Below are 21,403 nucleotides of genomic sequence, written 5' to 3'. Positions count from 1 at the left end.
CCTGGTGTGAGGCAGGTCAAGAGGCAGTGGGTACAGATGGGCACAGGAGGCTCTGTCTGAACGCTGAGGAATGCTCCTTCCCCAAAGGTGTGACTGAGCCTGGGGGCAGTTTGACCAGAGGCGGTGGAGATGTGCTAATGGCATCTGTGCACTGGCTGCAGGTGGCCCTGCTTGAGCAGGGAGGCTGCACCAGATGGCCTCGAGAGGTCCTGTCCAGCCTCAGCTGTTCTGTGATTCTGTGACCTCAGCACCACAGGGCTGTGGATGCTTATTTGGAGTTGTTACTGAAGAGCAGCTGATTACTAGCACTCGTGTTTGGTGCACTTCACTGTGGTTATGCTCAGGCAGGCTGCAACTTTGTGAGATCTCAGGTGAATGAACTTCTGAGTTACTGATCTCGAGGGATGAGCCTAGACAGGCAGGCTTATAATCTCTAGGGTCTTTTGCAAATTAGGAGGATTCATTAGCCCCATAGATGTAGCTTAGCCATTTAAAGGCTTTAACTTTCCATTTGTCTTGTAGCTTAGTGATACTTGGTTACTTGTTAAAGAGTTGAATTCACAGAGGAGACCTTTACACATCTGATACCTGTTCTTTATCCCGGTAATTTTCAGCCAGTCATCAGGGTACTGGCATCTCATTTGATGAGCATGCGTTTTGCATTCTGAAGCCATTGATGAAATAATAATTCGTTACATTTAAGACAAATGTAAATTAGAGAACAGATTTTGTTTCTCAGCAATGAAATTACTCAACTCTCTCCTTGCTAGTAATAACAGTGAAATGTGAGCTGATGACTCGGAACTGATGTTGGGAGAAAAAATGCCTACAAATGGTCACACAAAGATTCACTGGTTGGTCATTGTTCTGAGATAAAAGCTCTCTTGGACTAAGCTGAAAGGTACCTTGCAGACAAATTTGGCAAATAAATGGGGTAAATAAAATTGCAAGATGGAGGCTGTGCTTTGTGTGGGGAAGTAATAGCCTGTGGAAATAGCAGCCTGAAAAAATGTGCTGCAGCAACAGTCTGCACGTCAGGTGCTTATTGGTGACAGTATTTTATTCACAGCAGATATTTCCAGAGGAGACATGAATGAGAGCCCTGATTTAGTAACCCTGTTGATTTTTTGAGTGGAGTGGTTATTTGTTGTGGATTTCTCATTCTTTCTGATAGTAAAGCAAGGTCTATTTGTTCTCCAGGAAGGCAATTGAAAGTCCCAGTTCTAGCAAATGAGACCTGTGGTGCTCAGGGGCAGATGTTGTCTGTGGGTGGCAAATACTCTCTTACTTCCTGCTTTCTTTCCAGTCTCGCTGTCTTGTATGAGGTTGAGAACCAGCCCAGCAGTGGGCAGTGCTGTGACTGGCCGTAGCCTTACATGCTCTTTTCCTGCCCACTGTGGCGCCATTCGGCTTCCCAGTGCAGCACTGAGTTCTTGAAAGAGGTGTGTGCAGGAGCGTGTCAGTATTGTAGCTGGGGAGTAGAAAGAAGGGGTCAATGTGTGAGACAATTAACGGGACATAACACCCTGCATCCCAGCAAACCATTGCTATTAAACTTCACTGGGATGACCTGAAAGCTCAGTGGAGATGTTTACTGGTTTCCCACATGCTTTATCTTTGCTTGTGACCAAGCACATCTGGCAGCTGCTCCTGCTGCATGCTTGTAGTGCTGTTGATGGCATCCAGGCAAAGTCTGGGAGCCCTTTCTGTTGGAGAAGGTTTCCTGATCCCAGCTGTGAGACCAGTGGAGATGCAGTTCCAGAACAGCCAATTCCATTCTTCTCTATAATTTCGTCAGCGCTGATCTTGGTGCTTAGCTCATGGTTGGATTTCTTGGCATTGATAGGTGTCAGATGAAGAAAGACTGCATTTGTTGGGTGTTGGATTGCAGTTAACTGGTATTGTCGTGTCGTGCCAGTCCTCTCCCCTTCGCTGTGGGGTTCTGTGGTGTGGGAATCTGTATGGAAATAGTATTAGATGCGGCTGTCTGGCACCACTTACTCCTGGAAGGATGTGCAGCCTTGCATAAGGGCACATGAATAAATTGCTGGAAGTGCCCATTCAAAGCTTCTGGCACTGACAAATTTCTTTACTCTAGGAGAACTTTTGTTTCTGCCCTGGTAAATTTGGTTTTAACTGAATGGGAAAAGGAACCAATGACACTATAATCATACAAGAATTCAGGTTACAAGGAGTCTCAGGAGGTGATCTAGTCTAGCCTACTGCGCCAAACAGGATCTCCTTCATTAGGAATGTATTTATCAACTCTTTGCTGTTAATATCATCCTCTTTTGTTCTTTCTTTTGCTTCCAAATTGGGGTTAATCTGCACACTGACATGTATTTGGCAGCACCAGCACCACATTAACAGACTAAATAAGTGAGGAGAAGAATGGATATATAAAGTTGGTGACTGAGACTTGGACAGAAGCCTGTTGCAAAAAGTCTAATAATCAGGTGGAAGTCTTACCTACCCGCCTGCTCTTTTAAGCCTTACCCATATGAACTGACAGATGTCTAAAGAGTGTCCTGTATTTAAATTATTTTGATTCCAAGAAGAACAAGAAAAATGGTGCTAGAATGCAACTGCTAAATTATTGATACAAATCTGAAAAATGTAGTCCATAATCCAGGGACCAATACTGCAGGCAGTAGGTGGCTTGACCTTAAGTTTTGGTGGTCTGTTTTGTTTTATTTTGATGCAAGGGAACTGTTACCTTTGTCACCACTTGGCAACCTTCCATTTAAGCTCAAATACAATTTGAAGGTTAATGCTCTAACTATTTCAAAGATACATGTTTTAATTATCATTCATGTTGCTTTTTCTGTTCTCTTTCCCTATAGCACAAAGTTTAGAACTCTTCAGGTAACTTGCCAACTATTTGAGTGTTTTCATCACGTGATGGAGGAATATAGTTAGTTAAGCTATTTGGTGTAGATTTACCTAGAGTTTAAATTTACTTAGTGAATTCAGGGAAAGAAAAGTGTCTGCTGTGGCATAGAAGTCAGTGCGGTATATTTGTTCGTATGTTTGTGTAGAGCCCTCGAGAGGTTGATGCTGTGACTGTGTAACTACTTCAACAAGTGAATGTAAGCCGACCAGTATGCATATAGAGATGTAACTAGTGGGATGCTTATAAAAGCGTACATCTTTATGTTGAGATAAAATATATAGTTTTTATATAGCTTCTGTTTATATTAACCAAGAGTGCTTAATGTTGTGATTAACTATTTCACTTTCTGTCTTACAGCTTGCCTTGAAGGGATCTAATTACGCTGGTCTATTGGAGCGGCACCGCATTCATACAAAAAACGTGGAGCATGTTGTAGACAGTTTACGGTAAGAATATATGGGTGTTAAGAATTTCAGAAACTGCAAATATCCATGGAAGAAAGCTTTGTGTGACAAGCCCTAATAAAACAGGAATACTTAAAGCAGGGTGATGCAGATGGACAGTTATTCCTGAAACAATCGTGAACTTGCTCAGTACAGCTAACTAACACATTGCATCGCTGTCTTGAAAACAAATGAAAAAGATGTAAAGGGTTTGTGTGAGTGTCAAATGCTTAGAAACCAAATACAACTGTACTTAGTCCTTAATTACATGTCAGTTTTTCAGAAGGATGTGACAAGGGACAATATAGGACACATTCAGGCTTTTTCCTGCACTTTATAGGAACGAGAGGATAGAAGTCCGTCTTGTTAAACGTCGAGAATATAATGAAGAGACAGTTCGGTGGGCAGATGCTGTTATATCAGCAGGAGGTATGACTTTATGGAAAAGAAGTATATATTTCAGTATGTTTTCATAGATATGTTTTTCAAATAAATTTTGCAGTCTGAAGCATCTGGAGATGTTCACATCTTGAAAACAAATGGCTGATATAATTGTCAGAAAATTATGACAAAATTCAGTGGTCGTGGCCATCCTTTCTTCCTCTCATATCTGAAGTTTGTAGCACTAGGAAGTGAATGGCAATGTATGGCCACTTAGGAAAAGTTCGGTATTATCTTGTGTAAAATGGTGGAAATTGTGGAATTTACTGTAATTTTCATCTAAAGAGGATAAAATACTTGCTTTTATATGATTATGAGTAGCCCTAAACCCTACTCTGTTTTTTAGGAACGTGAGTTGGAGACTAACATACTTCCTTTTCCTCCCCCTTCCCAAACTTTTTTGCTTGCTTTCATGCTTAATTGCAGCATATCTGGAATTGGTGGCACAGGTAGAAATATGCAACTTCTGAGCAGCCTATGCCGCTCCGTAGAGCTTTTTAAACAAACCAACAGAGCAGCTAACCTGTTTGATTCCTTTTAACATCAGATTTCAGCAGTTCATTCAGTTTTATTTTTGTGACTTGCTGCAAATACTACAGTGCATTGCTGTGTTCTGTCTTAACGTTCAGTCATTCATGGCAGTAGACTCGAATGCTGCCCTGCCATTGCCTTCTCACTACTGGTCCACTTTTCCCTCAGCTATTGGTTACTACTCAGAATGGGTCAAAGGGGATGTGTTCATGCCTGAAGCATCCTAATAATACTGTTACAGATTTCAATGAAATCCTCAAAGTTAGAGACTAAAGTGAGGTGTGAATGCAATTTCTCTTACCAGCTGATAAACATAATAGAAAGCTCCATAAATGTCTTTCCAAACTTGCTTCTGCCAAATTCAGTTGCCAGGGCAAGTATAGCTGTCCAATAAGTAGTACTTTTTCCAGTCACATTTATTATCTTGAGTTCAGTTGTCATTACTCTGTTTTAAAAGGTGTCAGTGGTTTTCTGGTCCCATTTTATTTTTGTGCCACTTAACCTGTTCAGTTGTTGACACAGAAGCATGTAACGGTTGTACTGCAATCGATGTGAGACTATTTTGTTTGGAATATTAGAATGAGAAGAGAAACTAACATTCTTTGTTTTGCTTTTTGTGTAGGTGATGGCACAATGTTGTTGGCAGCCAGTAAGGTCTTTGATAAATTTAAACCAGTTATTGGAGTAAATACTGATCCTGAAAGGTAAAAACATGTTTGGGAAAGAGATACTATGTTTAATGTCAGGCATAATATGCATCTGTTTTCATGATGCATGTGGCATGCCTGTGGCATTTGGTAACAAATGTCTGTCTTACTGGATTGTAGATACCAAGTGAACCTGTTGTTTTATTACAAAAGTTTTCACAACGAGTTGTCCCCTCTCATCTGTGAGGACATAAAGTATTATTGGATAAGCACTGATGTGTTCAACTGCCACAGCTGTTTTCACATTAATGCAGCTGTACTTGGTCCTAGGTTTATTACTGAGCAGAAGCTTGTGGCTGGAGATGGTAGTATAGACTAGTGACTGGAAAAGGGACTTCCTTAAAAAAAGCAACTAAATGTGCTATCTGAACATTCAGAAACTTAATTTCTTTAAGGAGATGAATCCTATTGGAAATCTGTTAGGGTATGAACAAATTAAATTTGTTCTGGTTTTGTTGGGTAAACCGTTCCAGAACTCAGAGGACACCGTCTCCTCAGCCACTTAATGGCATTTAGTTGTCCTCTTATAAACTCCCATTCACCTAGCAATAAGATTGATTTGGGCAGGTGGATACAGTGTATTAGTACTGCCTGGTTGGTATAACCTTCAAATGGATGGCAAGTAAAAACTCAAAATTCACCAAGGCTCTGTCTGACGAGATTTCCAGATTTAGATTTTTGCTTCTGATATTACCAGTTAATCAAATCTTAGCAGATAAGAAAGTGGTAGCCAAAAAGTTTTAATTCTTTCCATACCATATTCCTCTTCCAAAACTTTCCAAATGCTGTGAATAGATATTCAACAGTATCAAGCCTGAGTAACAGGGTTCAAATAACAAGTGCCTTCAAGTTATCAAATATCACTCATGAAAGGGGAGCAGTGTTTAGTCTTCTGGCTTTGACATGAGATTCTTTTGATCTTAGGCATGTCACCTACCTGTCTCGGTATCACCAACTTGTATGTAGATGGAAAACATTCTTTCGAACTTGCAAGGTTTATTTAGCTTGAATTCCTTGCCTAGGGCTATGGTGACAGGTACTATGTTAGTACCTGTGTATTCTTGCAGGGTTACCTGCTGAACAACCGTTTTTTAGGGGAAAAGTGGAAGAAGGATCCTGATGTCTCACATGTACATCACAGGAGCTGAAAGATGGGTATTGTTGCTAATGTACCATGTGTGTGAAAATAGTATGGGATCATAAAGATCAAAAGCCTAGCTTTGCTTTATGTAACTGAAAGAGCTTGCTTGTTTTTTGTGTTGTTTTTTTGGGGGGACCAAAATACTGTACTTTTTCATCATCCTTACTCCTTTTTGCTTCCAGATCGGAGGGTCACCTGTGTTTGCCTGTGAGATACACACAGTCATTTCCTGAAGCACTACAGAAGCTTTATCGTGGTGAGTTCAGGTATGATTCAGTGATCTTTGGTCTTACAAAACATGTTGATTGGAAAATGCGTAAAAATGGTGTGATCCATAAGGAGCAGGTGACGCTTAGTAAAATCTTAATGCTTCAAGTAATTAATTCTCTTTAGATGTTTACTATGTTGAGAAATACGTTTGTGGTTGAGAGTGGGGCTGGGACTACAAAGGTTAAAGCTGGTAACAGGTTCCAGGAAAAACTGCTTTTGGCGTGACCTTCAGTAATTGATTTCTTTTCTGAATTAGCATATACATAAATGAGGAACTGTAGTCTTGTAAAGGATATATTGGTTTTTATATTTTAACACTCTAAACCATTTGTAGTACAGTGATGGGCCATACTAATAGAAGCTAATGAAGTCTATACTATTAGGAAGTGCTCAGTTTGATGCAGATGGTTGTAGTGATTAAGGTAGAATGGCATAAATTTTGTTACTAGAATAGTGTTAGGGAAAGCTTTTCTTTATGATAAAGGTAGCTTGATGCTTTCGATACTAGATACTCTCAAAATAATGAATCTCACGTGAACTAAGGAGGAAGTGATCTGAATTTTAAAGGACAAACTAGAGGACAGTTTATAAGAAACTCCTATTTAAAAAGAAATGTTGTTCTGTGTTGTATTAACACTCCAGGATACTTCTGTGATGGCAAACAATCAACAGAAGCAAGTTATTCACATTAAAATACATTGCAGTTGTGGGTTTTTTTGTTCATACTTATAGCATATTCGATTTATAGTTTGTTGTTGTATTTGTGCCACAGAAAAAATTTCTAGAATGAGGTGAATACAGTCAGCAGGATTGATTACAAGTAACTTAATGGGTTTCAGTAGCTATTACTAAATGAGAAGGTAGTTTGAAATCAAATATTCCCAGGCTTAGAAAACAGCAGATTTAACTTGCCATCTTGCTAAGTAGTTTAGTTAAAGCTGGTAGTGCTAACACAGGTAAACTCCCTTGATACTCAAACCACTTGTAATGTTTTGTTGGATGCCATGTTAAATTTATGTTGCTGACGCTCCTGTTACTGCTCTTAGGGAGCTTAAGCCTCACCAGAGTGAAACAGAAAGGATCTTTCCGGTTATTGTTTCAGAATAAGTGTGACTTGAAACTGATGTTCTTAAGCAAAGAACTGAGTGGGTGTTTGACTTGGCAGTTCTCAGATTTACTTGGGCCTAAGGAATCTTTTTAATAGGAGGATAACTGGATCGACTTGTCTGAAAGAATTTCTGATGGCTCAGAGTGCCAGTAGGATGGCGAGGTGCTCGAGACTGGAAATGAGAGCGTTTCTTCTTTTTTTGTCCTTATCCTTGACCTTTGTGGAAGTCACTTTAGTGGAAGAATCTGTGCAAGCACTTACCTTGTTGTTCCATGTAGCAACTAACCTCACTGATTTATGAAGGACATGCCATGTCAGACTGCCCTTGTTTCTTTTTGTGATGGTAAACAGTGTAACAGGATCTCAGAATAGGGATGCAATAGTAGACCACCTTTTTATAGTTTTATAGGACTTTTGGCTTGTTCTAGCATGAATATTGTGAGGGAGCTAATGTAATGATACCCACTGCAAGCTGTTTGCCTGACTACCTAAAACCATACTTAAAATTTAAGGGCAGATAGATAATTTTACTAAGGATGTGTTTGGTGAGGCTCTAGAATGATGACCTCTGGGTTTGATACTGCCTCCCCTTCTTGGGATGAAGGGAGTAAAGAGACCGTACATATATTAAAGGTCAGATCGGCATGAACTGTAAAAACACTGGAGGAGACGATTAGAATCCAAACAAATTTTGAGGCATATTGAATGGTTTGCTGTTCAGTGCAGAGACACTGAAGTCAAGCACAGAGTACTGCAGTTACTGATCAGAAAATCAGGTGCATGAACGTAGGATGGACAATGACAGGTCGCTGTTTCCCAGGAAAACATCTCATATTGTACTGATTGCGAACTGAATGCAAATCAATGTCAATGTTGCAGAAAAAGCAAATGTTAGCAAGGTTGTATAGACACAAGTCATAAGAAAGACGTACAGAATAGTTCTTCCTCTTTATCCAACAGTGATGATGCTTCAGATGGTGCACTATATGCAGATTTGAATATTGTTATTTCAGAAGGGGAAGAACAACTTAAAGCTGATGGGAAAATGACCCCAGAATTTCTAGAAAATTTTGCGCCTGTAGGTGCATGGAAGAGAGTTGTGTTAATTCAGAAAAGATTGAATGAACTTATTGTATAGGTTTGAAGGCTAAAGTTGCTGCAAAGTTGAGATGTTGTCGTAATTCAGGAGACAAAGAGAAAAAACTAATAATATATTTTTATAAAGTCTGAGTCTTCCTTGCTATAATTTTCTGGAAACATGTAAGCTGGCTACTGTCATCCAAATACCAACAGTGTGAACTGGGAAAAGATGTGATTTGCTTCCTTGTGATTTGCTTTCTGAATCACAACTACTATTTCTATCTTGTTTTATGTAATCTCTAAATTATAAGAGGAAAAATGAATTGATTTCTAGGAAAAAAAAATAGAAAAATCTGAATGATGTAACAGTGTGAGGAAGAATGCCTTTTATATCCTTCTCTTTCTTCATCTGAACTACTCTTAAGCACCCTAAACTTCCCAGGCCAGTAGAAATCATTAAAATTAGAGGATGATTATGGGCCTTATGAATAAAGGGATGGAAGAGCTGCTTTTCTGGACATCTATGAATATAAGCAAAGTGGTGGAAAAAATAGAGCAAGTATTAGTATAAATATATTCATTATAAGGTATTTATATGAACATAAATTCCTGGGAGCTTGTTGCTCTCAAATGCATTGCATCAGTCATGAATTCATAAGATAGAATCACAATTTAAAAAAAAAATAAAATGTTCTTACGCATAATGTAACATTTGCAGACATCTTTTGGTCAGTGTCATCTTACTTGACACACAAAAAACATCAGCTATCAAAAAAGCGTATTTACTTTTTGGGATGATTAACTTTATAATTATAGAAGTAATAGTGGAAGCTATAAAACTTGAAATGTGTCCTTGAATATATTTAACCTTTAATCTTAACATGCTCTGCTTTGAAAATGAACCAGTGAAACTCTTGTGTCTTCTAGACAGTCTGATTCTAGCTAATTCTATAATAAATATTTTGAATATTGATACAAACTTTTCTCCTCTCTTAGGTGGCAGTGGCGACAAAGAATCCGACTGTATCTTGAAGGAACTGGTATTAACCCTGTGCCTGTAGATTTACATGAACAGCAGCTAAGCCAAGAGCAACACAGCAGAGCTCACATAAATGAAAGATTCCAGGATCAAAGTAGGTTAAAGTCTGCGACAAGAATATAATCGCTGTGCTATGATAACTTTGAACAGGAAGGAGGTAGAGATTTGTGAGAGTTAAAGTATTTGAAGTCTTGTTGCTATGTTTGAGAAGGAGGGGGAGACAGTTCTTGTTAGCTCAAGACCCAGACTGAGTTTTTTTTCAGAAGAGAATATTGTCAGTTTATATATGTTTATTCTGGACTATACATTTAGAACTATTTTTCAGTATTAACAATTTATAGAGCTATCTTGAAATAATATTACCTGTTGGCAAAATACCTGAGCTTGTTATTAAATGGTCTCTTGGGGTTACCATAGACACTTGGGGTTACCACAGGAACAATTTACCATGTATCCAGCTGGTCCACACTAAATGTATGCATGGGGGCGAGGTTGCGTATGCACACTCTTAACATCTGGTGAATTTGAGGTAGATTAGCTTGCAACTGAAACAATAAACTGTCACTCTGCCTGCAAGCAAATGAGAAAAGAGAAATAAGAATCTCTCCGTGAGTAACTTCTAGGTCATTAAACACCTTCAGTTGTTTTCTTTATGGTGGACTGAAGATGCAAGAGTCTGTGCTTAACTTGTCTGGCCCTGCATTTCCTCACTGAGAGGTCCTGATCAACATGAACAATTTGTTAGTCCCCTTTAATTACCTGCAGTATAAAGTCTAACTCTTTGAACTTGATTCAGAACATCTGTTAAGTCACTGTCAGTGAGCTCTAGAAGAAGAGACAATCCATTTGGTTGTCCATGAGTTTTCAGGGCAAGCAATATCTGAAAATGAGTGCCATTGCCTTACTGACTTTGGTTCAAATACTTGTAGTCTCCAGTAAAGGACTATGACTGGATACAGACTTTTCAGTTGAAAAAGTGGGTCCTTGAAGAAAACTGAACACTGAGAACCAACGTCTAGAATGCAAAACCAGGCAGCAAAGCGTGTCCCCCAATGAGTGATGAGTTGGTTTTGAAAATTTGCGTTTTGAAGCTTTAACACCGCTCTATTCAATATCTGCAGGATCTGACATTACTGGTCCACATCTTTTACCTGTGAGAGCACTCAATGAAGTCTTCATTGGGGAATCTCTTTCATCCAGGTATGTGTAATTATTTTTGTTGCAGCAGGACACAATTAACTTCATTTCTTTTTATGGCACTGCAATGGGCAATCACTGTTGAGATGTCTTTGCTGTCAAATTTCTGTTCTAGTCCATGAATATATAAGACTGATGGGATTGTTGCTGGTTACAACAATTTGTGTTCAGAGATGCAGTGCAGTGATGTTAATTTCTGTTATTCTATTTTCTGGTCTGGCCATTCCATCCTTCATTATTCCTGGCTGTTATTTTCTCTTTGTTTTTTTTAACTCCTTACATGGCTAGTTCTTATCTAATCAAATACCTTCAATTACTATCTTTACCATGGACTGAAGATTTCAAAATCTGTCCATAAATTGTCTTCTCTCCTGCATCTCTTCTTAAATATCTTCCTATAAGTCTAGCATGACCAAACTGAAATACTAATAACTTCTCCTTTCCCTGCCTCTCTGTCATTAGAGGCAAAGGTATAAGCCTACTTTTGGCTGAAGCTATGTTATTGCAGGGAAATGTCCGACACTTCCTTATTTTAAGAAAGCAGTTTATATCATATACTGGTACTGCATTATGCAAGATACCTTTACGACTGTCCTTTCTGTCCTGAAGATGAATGCATTTCTGCTGGCCAAATGATAACAAGAAGAATGTGGGAAATGTGACTGGAGCTGTGGGAAAGGAATTAAAACATGATCCTCGATCAGGACTTGGCCAAACTTTTACTTGTATTTTATATTCCTTTTCCCTTTACACTGTCTGTCTGTTTTTTTTTTTTTAAACTTTAGTGTATAACATCTTCTTGTGTTTGTACAGTGCCTGGGACACTGTGATTGCTGCTGGAAACAGTATAAATGTTCCATGAGTGCTTTATCTTCCATCTGGACTGCAGCCTCAGACTGGCAGAAGGAATTAGTCTCAAACAGATACAAATTTTGCTCTCTTCTAACTCAAACATAGTTTTATCAAGATTCTAAAAGATTTATTTAATGTACAGTGATAGAGGAACACAAAGCTCCTTTCCAACACTTTACAGTAGCCCTCTGCTTCTGAATGCCACAAATACATTGTACTCTTTGGTTCCAGTATATTTTAGAAGCTATGTGAAACACAGTGACAGTAGGAACAAATCTCTAGTAATACATTTTGTGTTAATAGAACTTGAAGACTTCAATAGTGATGTCACACAGATGGATCATATTTTTAAGGCTCAAATACACAAGTCTACTGTATAAAGAAACAGAATAACTCTAGGTGCGTCTTCCAAGGGCTTATTCTTCATGCCAATTAAGAAAACAGGGAAATTGAAGGGAACAAAAAACACCACCTAGTTTGTTTAAAAAGAAAGTCTTAAACTGAATCAAGGTGTACATCTGTGTCCTTAATTTGCTTTCAGTTTTCTCATCTTCCCATCTTCTCAAGAGTGCACACAATGCTCTAAATCACCAAGAGTGTTAAATCACTGTTTAACACCAAATATTACCCCATTAACACCATTGTATTCTTAGTCTGTCCAGACCAAAATGTTCATCACCAAAAAAGAATTCACTAAGCTCCTTTTATTAAGAAGGGTGAAAGTCAGTCATGCTGAACACAGTGAACGCGGTGTGTTTCTAAAGGGGTATCCATTTATCTGAACACTATATCATGCTGTTTGTATTAGGCACTATAAACATCAACAATTGTAGTTCATAAGTATATGTCTGGATGTTCTGAAGCTTATGGGAGAGAGACTGGTTGCAACAAGCCTAAGATTAGGAATCCCCTGATATATGAATAATACCATGCACAGTGATGGTTGTGCCCCAAGACTTACGACATTTGAGTTTTAGGAAGAATTTACCTTGGAAAGAAACTTAAGCCTGCTGACTGTTGTAAAACTAAAACTGTTCCTGAAGAATCACAGTGGATTTTTAATTATTGAAGTGATCAAGAATTCAGCTTGAAGCCATGCTATTTCTTACTGATGCTGGAATCTCTTACGTCTTAGTGTTCCCTGATGTAATTTTGAGACCCAGTCACAGCATAAGCAGTTTATGCAGTAGTTCAACAATTAAGCAAGGAAGGTAATGTATTTTGTAGTTTCATTTGTAAGTCCAGCAAACCCTGCTTGTATGCAAAGTTATTCCCAGATGAACCACAGAGTTCTTCACGCAGAATTTAATATGAAAAGTAGCTGAAAAAAAAAACCTGCCTAAAACTTCATGCTGCAAATCACTTTTGTCCATTATAAAAACCACCGTAAAACAGTGTATCAAAAGCGGCTGCCAAATCAGAAACACTGTACAGTGCCTGTGAAATTGTCCTCCAGATTTGAAACTACCCCCCTCTAAATTTTCATGTGCCTGATAAGGCTGTGTGTTCTGTCTTATTCAGGGAGAACTTTAAGTCCTGCAAACCCAGTTTTAAATTCTCGCTTCATAGGGCCTCCTATTATGAAATATCAGTTGATGATGGTCCTTGGGAAAAACAGAAGAGTTCAGGGCTCAATGTGTGCACTGGAACAGGATCAAAAGCATGGTAAGTACATGCTGCTGCTTTGATACAAAGTATTGTTTTAGATAAGCTAGATGCACCTATTTTGCTGAAGCGTTTTGTCCAAATTGAGTCTCTCTTTTACCTTAACTGTTACTTTGGTGAAAGAGCTTGCACACCCCATGTAGAGATGAGGGTTTGGGAGCGGTGATGGAAAGATCTGCTCTGGCTGGTTGGCAGGGCATGTCCAGGGGTTCTCTGAACTAGTCTTGTTGGTTAAAATGTTTAGATGAAGCAGCTCAGAAAGCCATTATAAAAATCTAAGTTTTAATAAAAATTGGAAAACATACTTGAAAATAGTATTAAGTGTTCTCTGGCACATCTATTTTCCATTCTTCTTCCAAGCTTCTCTTTCAAACTTAAATGAAAAGGGAGTCTCTTTGCCAAAATATTGCCCTTAAATGCAGAAGGGTATATCTAAGCAGAGCTGTACTAGTGTAATCAAAGGGGTAGATTTTTTTAACTGCAGTTTAAACAAGCTTCAATACTACAGACAAGTCTAATCAATTGTTTTCTCAGATGTGTGGGAAGTAAGAGCCTCTTTCATTTGGAAATCTGGCTATCCTTATCATTTAAAGTTGTACAACAGGCCCCGGATTTATGTGGCAGGCTAAGATGGACTAAAACTGAAGCTTTTAATGAAATTCAGAAGTGAATATTCATGCTGTAGCCATGGTTACTGGACTTTACTTTTCATTGTAATTCAGAATCTTTTATTCAGTCGGCATAACTTGGTCTTGGAGGCTGCCAAGGATGAAACTCGCAGATTGCTAGGAGAAATTTCCTAGTGTTCAGTACCTTGGAAATGTACAGCCTTGGTTCAGAGCTGTTCTTTGGCATTTCATTTACTAATTATATGTTCTGTACTGAGCAATCTCAGAACCAGAGACCAAATCCCAGGATTGCCTGTTTTTATTGCTGCAGTTGGTGTCTGCTCCTGGACTTCTCCAAATGCCAAGCCTGTTGGGTGATCTTTAGTCTGTGGTTTAGGGGCCCTGCTGGGGTTTCAGTCCTCCTCACCCTCAGAGGCATTTAAATGTCCAAATACTTCTTCAGCTGCCAAAACTTGCACAAAAGGTGGTTAACTAGTTAGGGGAGAGAATAACTTCAGACTGCATCTTGGTTTCTCCTGTGCTAGGAGGAGGTTTGCAGGTAGGCAGTAAGTGTAAGGGGAATAGCCCTGGACAAACATCCTTGGCACTTCTATAGTCTGTTATGTATATAGTGGATGACTGTTGCAGTCTGAGGTGTTCTACTGCCATGACAGAAGAGCGGACTGAGGATTGTAAGCTCCACTGAGAACTGTGCAACTGAGATATTCACAGTACTACTGCACAAGGGCTGCAATTAGTACCTAAATCTCTTCTGAACCTGGGCCCAGGAGGGAGACTGCTGTCTACTCACACTTACCAGCATTCTTTTTTTTATTTTGTCTGGAACCTAGTTCTTTATCTGTATGCAAGGTAGGTTTTTTTTTTTGTTCCCCCCCTCAATTGTATTGCTTAGCAAACAAGACTTCTACTTTTCTGTCTAGGTCCTATAATATTAACAAGGTAGCAAATCAAGCTGTTGAAGAGATCCTTAATATCGGTGAGTGAACACGTGTCATTACTGGCTAAGTTTACAGAAAGACACTCCTATCTAATGAGGGCTCTTTCTTTCTCTTGGCTCAACAGCTAAAAAGCATGGAAGCTTGAATATGCCATTGAACACAGAACTAATACAGAAAGGTTAGTGAAAAACGCTAGACTTCTATAAGGTATCGTAACTCTGACTAGTTCATTTTTGATTGTACTCTACTACTCAATACTGCTTCCACTATTTTAGTGCTCTTGCAATATTAGTCTTTCTTACAAACATTATTTAGGAATATTTGGTGAAACGCTTTTCACCTTTGATATTAAAGCACTAATTTAGACTTTCATGTGTAGATCTTGAAGAGAATTTCAATTCTCCTAAGATTTGAAACAGTTAACGTTTAGTCACCTGAAGGGCGTTGGTGAATGTTAGTCATACAATAGAACTGAAAGGAATCTTCGGTAAAATTATATAATCTCAAAGGTGAAGGCTATTAAACATTTGGCAAGACTCAATACTATCTCTAGGTGGGAAAGCTGCTCTTTCCTGGAGGAATGTGTGTTTCTGAAAATAACGAACTTTCTCTAAAAAAAAAAATAATGTCCGATTTTCTGTTTACAGTAACAAATGATTACAATGACTCCCTGCTGTATAGTCCAGAAGAACCAAAGATGTTTTTCAGTATTCGAGAACCTATTGTAAACCGAGTTTTCTCAAGCAGTCGGCAGCGTGGCTTCTCTTCAAAGTAAGTGTTGGCTGTAGCAGTCACTGAAGAGTTTTTTCATTGTATAATTTGTTGAAGTAACCCAGGAGTTTCACTTGAAGTGTTTCAACTACCAGTTTGTGTTTTGAGGGGATTGAGTATTCTTGTAAGAACAGGAAGAAAATGTTTCCAAGCTGGGTTGTACTTTTGCAACATTTGGTCCATGCACAAACTTCAGAGAGTAAAAGAATCCTACTGTGCCCAGCTTTGGGTGCATGCCATTACCCCCTCTATGTGACAGGCATTGACAAACTGGAGTGAATTCAGGAAGAGGCCCCTGAGATTTCTTGGGGGCTGAAACACATGCTATATGAGGGAAAGAGTCAAAAGGTATTCTTGTTTAGCCTAAACAATTTTTGTTTAGCAGGGGGGGATCCAGCTGCTGTCTTCAGATTATGGAGGAGACAGACTCTCTTCAGAGCAAAAGAGGAGATGGCAACAGCCATGATCAGTAGGATATAACAGTCTGATAAAATATCAGGAAATACTTTTCAGTGAGAATCAGAGGTCAGACAGTAGAATAGGTTGCTGTCCTTGGAGACAGTCAAAACCTGACTGGGCAAGGCCCTACACAACCTAATCTCTCTTTGAAGTAAGGCCTGCTTTGAGTTGAAGGACTAGATGCTCTTCCAAACTAAACTATTCTCTAATTCAGTCATTTTAATTTAGAACTCTTTTTGTGGAGCTCACCACAATTAAGTAAATACAAACACATGCAACTGTTAATTGTATGTTCAGAGTAACTATGCTGAGAACAATACAGTGTCTCAGTATTAACAAAATGCTAATTCAACCTTTTATGTCAAAACAGATGTTTAAAGGAGCCTTGACTTGGAGACCCCTCCTTTTGAGCCACATCAGTGTTGCAACACTTTATGACCCAGTAATAAAAGAAATCTGTCTACTGGGACTAATTATTACTAAATTTGAGGCCCACTCTGTGCAAGTCATGTCTTTAAGTGTTTACTGCTTCTTAGTCATTTTGATCTGGGAGGTCTCCAGGTTGAGTAAATCTTAAAGAGACTGTAAGAGGAGAGGTTAGAATAGGAACAAAGAACTGGATTATCATCTGGGGATGCTACAGTTTTAAGTCCCATCTTTATTTAAAATAGAGTTGCCAGCATGGGATATACTATAAAAACTGTATTGGAGCAACAAATGTCTGCGTACCTAAGAGAGGTATTTGCCCATTTTTTCTTCCTGAAGTAGTTTTTGCTGTTGGTCACAGCTGGTCTTTAGCTCTTGGTGCTAGAGATCCTGCCTTTGCTGTTCTTTCTCCCTTTAGTTGCACAAAGTGAAATGGAGGAGTGAAATGTGCCTCCAGGTTCTTCTGCATTGTTCAGACTTGGCTGTGTTGTACTGATGCACAGACCTGTTCAGCTCTGATGCTGTGGCCATGCTTCCAAGTTTTTCATCTTTGTGAAAGATGTGTCTTCATGAAAATTTAAGTCACTGGAGTAATTGATGATTACATCTTAGAGATGAGAAGATTGTCTAGACCAAGGCCTAAGTCATAAACAGTCAAGCACATTCATGTGAGATTGCAGTCTGCAGCTTTTCTGAAATCTCTACGAGTTCCCATCTAGCAATGTAAAAAAAAAATTGTTTGGAGAACTCCGTATTTAATATTGTTCTCACTTGCTACATATTTGAAAGGCTAAGTTCTGACAGTTGAGTTAATTTCACTTTTAATGATGAGTGAAGAGGAGGATGGTTAGTAGCTTTATTCTGACTTGACCAGCTGTAGAATAGCTGCCTTAAAATTTATATGCAGGATTTTTCCATTAGGCTAAATACATACTAGTTATACTCTAATATTGACAGGAAATTGTTGCTATACCTACTTACGATGTTGTGCAGCAAGCATTCTGACCTTCGGCTTTGTGTTTGAAATGACTTTCCCTTTTCTGTGAATGATTCATATAGCAAAATAGTATACAGTAATATCCAAATTACTTGAATTTCAACTTACTAGTTGAAACTGCATGTTTCTCTTAACATGAAGCCCATGCATTAGAATCATGCTAAATTAATGTGAAACTGTTTTCAAGCAAATCATTAAGCGGTATCATCAGGAGCTTTGTTTAAAAATGTAGCTAAATTCCATTTTCATTATTACGCGTATAAGCTGTCCTCAGACTCCTGTAGTAACAGTCTGCATTTGAACAGGCCCTTTGGTCCTCTCTGGACTCTTTGCTCTGTCTATACAAAGCACTGACAGGTTCAGGGATCCCAGTACTAAATTCTAAATGCTAAATTCTTACATATGCTCCTGCGTGATTAAGCGCTTACTGATCCATGCAAAGAAGCATTCAAGAACTAGTCTCTTTATTCAGCTAAGTTATTGTGTGACATACCTCGCTTACAGGTTATTTTATGATTATTTTTGGCAGAGTCTGCGTCCGTTCCCGTTGTTGGGATGCGTGTATGGTTGTAGATGGAGGAACATCGTTTGAGTTCAATGATGGGGCGATAGCTTCCATATTGATCGACACGGAGGACGCACTGTGTACTGTTCTGCTAGAAGAATGAAGGTCCCTAGTGTCTTCTGCTGAAGCAACTCTGGATCCAGAGAGAACTCCTGGAGATAGACAGCACATCACAATGCTGCATTAAGTTGGAAGTTGGCTTTTTTTGGATGCAAGAGCATTTGGAGGAAGCTTGGGATGCTTTTCATTCCTTGGGTTGGGGAAATCTTAGAAGCCTGACATTTAAGCTCTTTTTGCATCTGGTATAAAAGAAATGTATCTGAGGTCTTACCTCTCTAACTTCAGTGAAAATTGACATTTTTTAACCTGTAAGGCAAACATGAAAGAACATCTTTTTAAAACATAGGTAGGATGGGTTCAAATATTGTTGGTAGCATTAAATATTCAGATGTACAGTTTTTTAATTAAGTGTAGGAGATTAAAAAACTAAACACCTTCACACATCTACTTTTGTAGAAAAGCTGACTGTCAAAATCCAGTGATTTGATGCAAGGATATATAGATTTTGGTAATTCCCGATGTTGGCATTAGAAATGGAAATGCAAACCTTTTGTATGCTTTTCAAAAATTTTACAACTTTGTAGTTTCATACAATTCATGACAAATTTTTTGGCTCTTCCAGTATTTTTTTCTACTTTGTAGATTTACATCAGAAGTAAGTGTCTGGTTTAATTTCTAGAAGCTCTTTTCACAAATTCAGTGAGGTAGCTCTTACCTTTGCTCTTACTTTTGGGTAGAGAGGGACTTGAAACCGAAGGCTTTTCTTCAGTCCTTTAATATGAAACCACAGAAAATGTGTTGAAGTTAAGACATACTCCTTCCCTGAATGGACAAGCTGGCTGGCAGGTGTTCAGTCACAGCAGTGTTATGTAGGTAGCTATCATTAAGAAAGATGTGGGCCTGAAGTTAAATGGTTTGGAATTTTAGGTTCCGAGTTCCTTTATAGCTACAGAAAAATGAGATGTGCTGGGTTCTAGTAGCTGGAGCACAAATTAATACCTACATGTTTCCTATTAACTTCCCCAGAAAATTTAATTTTCCAATCCTATGCTAAATTTTACTGATACTTAATTGGCAACTTAATTTTATATGCCTCTGATTATGTATGTGATACAAGCAACTGATTGTAGAAGAGGAAGGGACTTTTTTAGATACTGTTTTAGAGAAACTGTGAACTTTGCCTTTGGAAGTCTGTGCTGATTAACGCGTAGATGAGGGCAGAATTTGACAAAATGAAGATTCCTACAGTGGGAACTCTTCTGGTACATGACTTGAAACAAATGTTTTCCTTCCTGTCTACTAGGAAAAAACTATTTCCAAAAGTGAGTTTTCTTCAAACTATTTTTGAATGAAGGGGATTCTGGAACAGATGTTCTCAGGTTCAATGGGAATGTGGCCAATCAAGTGTATTTATTGCCACTCGCAACAAGTAAACTTAGCTCTATGAATGTAGAAAGTGGATAAAGGATTTTTCCCTTACACTACTTCAGTTTTAGTATTAACTCAGAAGCAGAATTTAGAAGAAATGGATTTGACCATGCCATTCAGTTCTAGGAGAAATCTGATTCTGCTGAAACTTTTTAAAAATAAGCTATCACTGTTTTGTGCACATTTCACCCTTCAAATGTGTGTAGATTGAGTTATTTACAATATCTACGTGAGTTATCAGGACTGCAGACCAGAAGGGGAAAAGCAAAGTAGCCAAATATTCTTTGAAAACTTGTCAAGTTCAGGAACTATCAGAGTAAAACTCATAATGTCTAAAATAGTCTGCAAAATTTGTCCAAATGTGAAGATGCAAAATACTCTTTATAATGTTGGCTGTACAGAGACCAAGGTGTTGTAGTTATTCCCAATCCCTCTGTAGCCAGTTGAGGATGGCATACGTGCGTCTTGTTTAGTATGCTAGTCAATTTGCTGTTAAGACTCAAAAAATAATGCCAGCAACATTAATTTATGACTTCCTTGGACTTTACCAGTAACTGTTAGGTCAGAGATTTATTTGGTGTTAACTATTTAGGTATTCAGAGTGTCCCTGAATACCTGCACAGACAAATTTATGGCAGAGATCCTGCCCCTACTTATTCAGACATTTGTTCCGTAGTGTTTTAAAGGAGACTGATTAGCCTGAGTTGGTTACGTTGCTCATAAAAATAACTGCCATTCCTTATTCTGAATGCTAATACTAAAAAGGCAATGTTTTCAAGTCCTGCAGACCCGAAGTACAACCTGGTTCAGAGCTTAAATTTCACAGTTAAGTTCCTAACTGTTACTTAGCAAAATGGAAACCTGACCTACTCAACTCATGAGTGGCCTCTACTGGTTTTGTCTGTAATTAATTGTGTATCTGTTGAAGCATTTACTGGTGAATGCTTGATTTAAATAACTGGGAAGGGTCAGAGATCTATAATAGATAATCAGTAAGCAGCTACCTTTTTTAATTAAAGAACTGTAAAATCCTTTATTACGAAGGAATGCAGTACAGACAACTTACCTGGTAGACAGTGTTCTGTGACAGGACTGAGTATTGGTGTAACACTGATTTAATCTGCCTGGACTGGCACTGAACTCTGCACCTCATCTACCCACTGAATCAAATCCACAGTGATTTCATATAGTGCCAGTCCACAATTCTGTGTTCTGCTAAACTAAACCTGTCATTCTTTGCCTTTTTTTTTGTCTATACATTATGTAATAAAATTAAAAATTTAATAGATGCTGTCCTAATTTTTTAAAATGTTTAATGTGCTCAGCTTTCTTTCATTTACTAAGCAGGGTTGTTTCTTTTTTATAGTGGTTTCTATGTCCTCATGTTTTATTTCAGTAGATAAAATAGAGAGGATTATCTATACAGGAATTCTTGGTATTGATTTCTTGGGGTTAACAAATAACTTCTTCAGTTAGGTAAAGGTCAGTGCTGCGCCTTACCCAGAGGACATGAATTGTGTCTGCTGCAGCTGCCGTCATAACCAATAAACCTGCAGTAGAGACACTTGTCCTCTTCCACCACTGAACCTAGTACTTCAGAAAACAAGTTCTGGACTATTCCTCCTAGTTAAAGCCATACTGCTGTCCCTGTTCTGTTCAGGGTTTTTAAAGCACTGTACTCCATTAAATACTATGCGTATAGGTGGTAATACTCTGTCCTTTAAACTAAATTTCTTTGTCCAATGAATATCCAATGTTCTGCT

The 21,403-nt window shown here is 38.5% G+C and overlaps 1 protein-coding gene across 3 annotated transcripts in view; it reads left to right on the top strand.

Moving 5' to 3' along the window:
• Window positions 1-20,924, top strand: part of NADK2 (NAD kinase 2, mitochondrial) — a 33,104-nt gene extending 12,180 nt beyond the window's left edge. The window contains exons 2-12 of one of the 3 annotated variants that reach the window (XM_040542221.1): window positions 3,251-3,339; window positions 3,677-3,765; window positions 4,931-5,012; window positions 6,339-6,422; window positions 9,611-9,747; window positions 10,775-10,853; window positions 13,272-13,367; window positions 14,917-14,972; window positions 15,059-15,112; window positions 15,582-15,705; window positions 18,117-20,924. In XM_040542221.1, coding sequence (XP_040398155.1) covers window positions 3,251-3,339; window positions 3,677-3,765; window positions 4,931-5,012; window positions 6,339-6,422; window positions 9,611-9,747; window positions 10,775-10,853; window positions 13,272-13,367; window positions 14,917-14,972; window positions 15,059-15,112; window positions 15,582-15,705; window positions 18,117-18,255 — 1,029 coding nt within the window. In that variant the 3' untranslated portion in view covers window positions 18,256-20,924. Of the gene's footprint in view, window positions 1-3,250; window positions 3,340-3,676; window positions 3,766-4,930; window positions 5,013-6,338; window positions 6,423-9,610; window positions 9,748-10,774; window positions 10,854-13,223; window positions 13,368-14,916; window positions 14,973-15,058; window positions 15,113-15,581; window positions 15,706-18,116 lie in introns of those variants that run through there. The other 2 variants (XM_040542220.1, XM_040542222.1) reach the window with 2 other exon arrangements.
• The last annotated feature ends 479 nt before the right edge of the window (window positions 20,925-21,403 follow it).

Source organism: Cygnus olor, chromosome Z (genome assembly GCF_009769625.2).
Source record: "Cygnus olor isolate bCygOlo1 chromosome Z, bCygOlo1.pri.v2, whole genome shotgun sequence".
NCBI lineage: Eukaryota > Metazoa > Chordata > Aves > Anseriformes > Anatidae > Cygnus > Cygnus olor.
The sequence above is the reverse complement of the archived record's forward strand: the minus strand, read 5'-3'. Positions and strand labels throughout refer to the sequence as shown.